General features: G+C 45.4%; 1 protein-coding gene across 1 annotated transcript; it reads right to left on the bottom strand.

The window, feature by feature from the left end:
* Window positions 1-586: 586 nt before the first annotated feature.
* On the bottom strand, window positions 587-1157 carry LOC126945819 (putative FXYD domain-containing ion transport regulator 8). The gene is made up of 2 exons (XM_050775866.1): window positions 1005-1157; window positions 587-721 (listed from the first exon to the last, which is right to left on the bottom strand). The coding sequence occupies exons 1-2, from the start codon at window positions 1155-1157 to the stop codon at window positions 587-589; spliced, it is 288 nt and encodes a 95-aa protein (XP_050631823.1).
* Window positions 1158-6628: the final 5471 nt, after the last annotated feature.

Here is a 6628-nt window from a genome sequence, read left to right as displayed (position 1 = left end):
AAATAAGGAAGCGAGTTTCTTGTAGAGGAGTGAAGAGGGTCCATGAGGAATTATAATGGCAGTGATGCAAACCTCCCCAGGTCCTAGGATAATTGGAGATTCCTGCCCATGCTCCTACCCAAACCCATCCCCCTAAATCAAGAAAACGGGTTGGTCTCTCATGGAATAAGTGAACGCCTAGAAACAGGAGATGATGGAGGCTCATGGTGGCAGGGAGGGATCAATGGTGACATGGCTCCTCTCCTGCCTGGAAAAGTGAGTCTCCACAGTTGACTAACATAATATCATCCATGAACAAGTAGCCATGAAGACCACAGTCGACAAACATGCACATACACAGACACGTAACAGGAGTTGGGCAAGACCACAGGATGCATGAGGGAGGCAAATGTTAGTTGCATCATTAGGTTGAAGAATGTTGTTAGAAACGATAGGGATGGGCACAGGGAGATGCACAAGTTCTTGCCTTCTCCTGGGAAAATATCTGTTGCTACAGTGGCCGGTTTTCTTAAGCATCGACATTTGCATCTAAAGGTTCAAGCAGCTACCTTCTGGTTCCAGAGGCTGCCTATCTGTGGGCTGCACTTCAGATTTTTGCTATCTGGGGCTCTTTTGCATTTGCAATGATGAAGTTCTCCACCTGAGCTTCCTCATCTCCTGGATCCTGGGGCTTCTGATTGAAACTGCACTTGCATCTGTGACTTAGATGATGGAGGTTCGACTGGGCATGGTGGCTCACGCCTGTAATCCCAGCACCTTGGGAGGCCAAGGCGGGCAGATCACTTGAGGTCAGGAGTTCAAGACCAGCTGGCCAACATGGTGAAACCCTGTCTCTTCTAAAAATAAAAAAATTAGTGGGGCATGGTGGTGCATACCTGTAATCCCAGCTACTCGGGAGGCTGAGGCACAAGAATCACTTGAACCCAGAAAGCAGTGGTTGCAGTGTGAGATCCTGCTACTGCACTCCAGCCTGGGCAACAAATCAAGACTCTATGGAGGCTCACAAGCAGGAAGAGGACCATATCATACACCAGTCCCCCAATCCTCAGGGTCTGGTAGTTATCATGAAAAGGATCTATTTCCTTCTCCTTCTTAGCTGCACTGGCCAGGACCACAGGGACCAGCAGGCTGCATACAAAGATCAGTACCACCTCCATGGCATCTGCACAGCTGGTCCCCTCCAAGACAATCCTAGGAGGACATGCTAAGTCCTGAGGAGCCTTGGTTCTGTCTTACGGGTGTTCAATAGTGCCCAACCTCCCACTCCCTCCCTGGCCTGCAGGCAGCAGGAGCAGAGGCAGCAGTGGCAGCAACTTGGAAGGGCCTAACAGTGACCTCTGGGATTTGGGCCCTCAGAGGAATGCCAAGATATAGCCACAGTGTTCAGGCAAAAGCAGGGCAGCTGTGCTGTGCTGTGCTGTGCTGGGGCACTTTCATTGAAGCAGGCATGTCATGTCTGGTGGGGAGCCATGGAGGTGAGGGATCACGCAATGTGCAGCCTGCCCACTCCTCTGCATCACGACTGGGGTGCACAAAAGTTTCCTGCCTCCTCATTTCTTCCCTGACCTGTGGGTGGCAGGGGTTAAGGCAGCAGTAGCAGAGGCTACAGAGGGCCTATCGGTGGCTTCTGGGAGCTGGGGACCTTTGGGAGTTGAACTGTGCCAGAAATGTTAAGTTGGGGTCAGGGTTGGTTTGTTGGCGTTCTGCCCCCAAAGCAGGCAAGCCCTGTTTGGCAGGGTGCAGCAGAGGTGGGAGCCATGTGGTTTGTCATGTACCCATGCCTTCTTACCATGGCCATGGTATCTGTCCTAGGAGCATGTGAAAATGCCTGACCTCCCTCCTTGGCAGTGCAGCAGCACCTGGCTTAAGGCTGCTTGGGGATCAAAAGTCTGTTGAATTCCACATGGGCTTGAGTGGTACCTCTGCTCAGTCTCCAGGTGGCTCCCTGTGATAGTCTGGAGACCTGAGGGGAGTCAAGGGGGCTCTTCCATGACTTGGATTGTAATGGTCCAGGGTGGAGATGTGGAACCCCTTGAATCTCTCACTCACTCGCCCGTCTCCCATGTTAGGAAGCCTCTCTTGGCTCCACATCCATCCTGGCTAAGCATAGTGCCCAGCTTCATTCTCCTGTGTTCTCCATGGTTCCTATTGCTTCTCTGGTGAATTTCAGCATGCTCTCTTACATGATCCACTTGAAATGTGAGTATTTACTCACTATTTTAACTCCTCTCCATGAGGGAGGTGCCCACTGGCGGCTTCCAGTCAGCCATCTTGAATCAGAACCTGATTTTCATCTTAATTTCTTTGTTGATGCAATGGCTATTCGGGAGCATTTTGTTTGATTTACATGTATTTGTATAGTTCCCAAAGTTCCTCCTGGTATTGATTTCTAGTTTTATTTCATTGTGGTCTAAGAAGATACCCAATCTGGTTTCGATTTTTAAAAAATTTGTCGAGTCTTGCTTTGTGGCCTACCATATGGTTTATCCTGGAGGATGTTTTATGTGCTGATGAAAAGAATATATATTCTGCAGTTGCTAGATAGAATGTTTTGTAAACATCTGTTAGGTCAATTTGGTATAGAGTGCAGTTGAAATCCAACGCTTCTTTGTTGATATTCTGTTTAGATAATCTGTCTAATGTTGCAAATGGATTGTTTAATTTCCCCACTATTATTGTATTAGTCTATCTCTTTATATCTAGTATTTATTTATTTATTTATTTATTTATTTATTTATTTATTTATTTATTTTGGGATGGATTTTCACTCTTGTTGCCCAGGCTGGAGTGCAATGGTGCGATCTTGGCTCACCACAACCTCCGCCTCCCGGGTTCAAGAGATTCTCCTGCCTCAGCCTCCCAAGTAGCTGGGATTACAGGCTTGTGCCACCACCCTGGCTAATTTTGTATTTTTAGTCGAGACGGGGTTTCTCCATGTCAGGCTGGTCATGAACTCCCGACCTCAGGTGATCTGCCCGCCTCAGCCTCCCAAAGTGCTGGGATTACAAGCGTGAGCCACCGCACCCGGCCTCAAGGTTATTTTTGATGTTCGAGGTTTTGTTCCTGTCATACTGTCAATTGTTTTCTGGCTGTTTATATATTCTTTGTTCCTTAGGTTTTCTCCTATTGCTTATTGTTGGGGTTTGGTGGATTTCTGCAATGGTATAATTTGAGGCCTCCTTCTTCCTTCTTTGTGTGATGATTACTTTACCAGTGAGTTTTATCCTTTCATGTTTTTACGATGGCAAATGTCTTTTTTTTTTTTTCCTAGATTTAGAACTTCCTTGACAATTACTTTTAAGGTTGATCTAGTGGTAACAAGTTTCCTCAGAGATTGCTTGCTTAGGACAGGCTGTGCAGATAACATTTTGATGGCATCTACCTTTCTCCAGGAACACAAGTATGCCATTACGGTAATGACATCCTTTTTCAAGGAGATTCATCTGACACACTCAATAAGTATATATAAGTCCAATGTCATTTTTTACTTATAAATTAAAATTAACCATCACTCCTGTTAGTGCTTTCAAAAAACTTGTTCACAGCAACCTTTTTCATGCCTCCTGGAGTCTCTGGACCACTCATGATAGTCATTAGTTACTTCAGGGCTTCCAGTGCAAGAAATTCTCATGCTATGCACCATTAAAATAACACACGGCTGGCTAACAGGGCTGTCCTAGAAATAAAGGCTTTCACTTTATTTCTAATAACAAGTGTGGTGGCTCACACTTGTAATTCCAGGACTTTGGGAGGCTGAACCAGGCAGATCACTTGAGGTCAGGAGTTCGAGATCAGCCTGGCCATCATGGTGAAACCCCATCTCTACTAAAAATACAAAAATCAGCTGGGCATGGTGGTGCATGCCTGTAGTCCCAGCAACTTGGGTGGCTGAGGCATGAGAATCACTTGAACCCAGGAGGCAGAGGTAGAAATGAGCCAAGATCGAGCCTCTGAACTCCAGCCTGGGTGGCAGGGCAAGAGTGTCTCAAGAAATAAATAAACAAATAAATAATAGCTGGGCATGGTGGCTCACGCCTGTAACCTCAGCACTTTGGGAGGCTGAGGCAGGCAGATCACATGAGGTCGGGAGTTCGAGACCAGCCTGATCAACATGGAGAAACCCCATCTCTACTAAAAGAATACAATATTAGCTGGGTGTGGTGGTGCATACCTGTAATCCCAGCTATTTGGGAGGCTGAGGCAGGAGAATCACTTGAACCCAGGAGGCGAAGGTTGCGGTGAGCCGAGATCATGCCATTGCACTCCAGCCTGGGCAACAAGAGTGAAACTCAGTCTCAAATAAATAAATAAAATAAAATAAAACAAATAGAGGCTCTCATGGACCCTGAGCCTGTGACCCTGTGATCTTCCATACCCAGCTGTCCATTATCCTTTGGGTCATGGAGTGAGCACCTCACAAGCTCGGCCTGGCTGCTGAGGCCTCCTTGAGACAAAATTGAGCCAAACCTGGGCCTTCTGGTATATTCCACCTGCAGAAAGGGGTGGCTTCTCCTGTCCTTTGTCCCTTGACAAATTCCGGGGTGCTAAAGGACATTATTCCTCTCCCAGACTTCTGGAGTACCTAGGAAGTCCCTTGGGATAAACTGAGCGAACAGCAATGGGAGTTCAGACTCAGCAAACAGCACTTCTAACTATCATACATGACACAGCTTAATGAAATGTTATTTTTTCTATCCCTTAGCCTGGATGTCCCTAACGAAGGACCAGGCCTAAGGAACAACACACTTAGCCAAACTTCAAGCAGTCATCTTAGCACTAGATGCCCTAATCAACAAATGATCTCATCTTCATATTTATTATAAATTATTAGGCCATTACCTAATAATTGTTCCCTTCAAGGTTCAACTCTGGGAACCTCTTGCTGCACAAACACTCAAATTATAAATCAAAATCACCCATCTTCACCTATACTAAGGCCACAATGCAAGACCTTGCCAGGACACTCCTTATTCCCTTCAGAGTTACAGACTTTAGTAATATTAACCAAAACACAAATTTTACTTGTTATACTATACCATGCTGGGCTCTTGGAAAAGGCATTAAACACTCAATTAAACTTTTATGCACTGATAGGTTCCAAATAATTGATTTAATTGGGCGACACAATGATGTCCTCAAACAATTTCTTTTCTTTTCTTTTCTTTTTTTTTTTTTGAGACGGAGTTTCATTCTTGTTGCCCAGGCTGGAGTGCATTGGCATGATCTCAGCTCACTGCAACCTCCACCTCCTGGGTTCAAGTGATTCTCCTGCCTCAGCCTCCTGAGTAGCTGGGATTACAGGTGCCCGCCACCAATGCCTGGCTAGTTTTTTTTGTATTTTTAGTAGAGATGGGGTTTCACCATGTTGGTCAGGCTGGTCTCGAACTCCTGACCTTAAGCGATCCATCTGCCTCGACCTCCCAAAGTGCTGGTATTACAGGCGTGAGCCACCGCACCTGGCAACAATTTCTTTTCAAATTCCAGTCCAACAAATACACTCCTAAAGCTCTCTAATTTGCCCCAGGCCTTAGTCTATTTTTTGAAATAATTTTTTTATCTTACTCCCACCCCATAAAGGATGGAGACCAGATCGAAGACACTTACTCTTCTCAGACTCATTAACCATAGCTTTTCCCATAGACCAGACAGCTTCACATACGATAGGGTACCATTTGAACCTAAATTTCCACCTAAAACAAAACTCTATCAGGTGCAACTGCACACTATTCTGTTGATTGTTGGTCTTCTTACCAGTGGTTTGGGTCCTTTAATTGGTTTAGAACCAGAGGCCCAAACCCTCCAGTAGATGACTGTTTCAAGTAAACATGAAAAATGCTGAGGCCCACATCTACTTGAGTGGGTACCCACTTGTAAAGGATACCCAGTCCCATATCCTAGATGACCTTGTCTTGGCCCAAAATCTCACCTATGGAGATGACATAGCTTCAGAGGAAATTGCCCCAACTCAAAACTTTACTGCTGGGTATGACATTGCCGCAGACAGTATCACCCAACTCAAGACCTCGGTGTTGGGAATGACTCTGCCTCTGTGCTGCAGAGTACTTCCCCAATTGCACTAAACCTGCACTCTAGTGATGTCCATGGACTGCTTCTCCTAAGACACAAATGGACGTAGGACTTTTTTTGCTTAGTCCATGATTCTAGTATGTTTCTTGCTCTCTGTTACCCTCACACTCTCATACCTACAAGGGACTCTGATACATGTTACTAAAATTAACGGAGATTAATACTTTCCCCAGGAAACACCAGCCCCTATATTCATCAACCCTTTGACACCCTAGGGGAGGACTACCCACTCCCTGATGTCTTTTTCTACTACCACCCTCCAGCTTTCCACCACGGTTTCTCACCTTGCAAATATAACCACGACAACCTCTCTTTCTCCTTAAAGTTAATATATCTTCACCATTCAACTACAGCTGCTTTAGACTTAAAATATAATGCTGAGGCACGAATGGGTGGATTGGAGAAAATTCTTAAAATTTTATGTTGCCTCAATATCCATTTTGAATATAATTTTATTTTAATATTATTATTATTTATTGAGACGGAGTCTCATTCTGTCACCCAGTCTGGACTGTAGTGGTGCAATCTCGGCTCACTGCAG

The sequence above is a fragment of the Macaca thibetana genome, chromosome X, assembly GCF_024542745.1.
Source record: "Macaca thibetana thibetana isolate TM-01 chromosome X, ASM2454274v1, whole genome shotgun sequence".
In the NCBI taxonomy this organism is placed as follows: Eukaryota; Metazoa; Chordata; class Mammalia; order Primates; family Cercopithecidae; genus Macaca; species Macaca thibetana.
Note: the sequence above shows the minus strand (reverse complement) of the source record. Positions and strands in the feature narration are given on the sequence as shown.

What these genes read in the sequence shown, in the direction of transcription:
- LOC126945819 (XM_050775866.1), bottom strand. Translation starts at nt 1,157, where the DNA reads ATGGAGGTGGTACTGATCTTTGTATGCAGCCTGCTGGTCCCTGTGGTC. An exon ending in ATATGGTCCTCTTCCTGCTT is followed by an intron (nt 722 to 1,004) that starts GTGAGCCTCCAT and finishes CACCATGCCCAG; the next exon opens with TCGAACCTCCATCATCTAAG.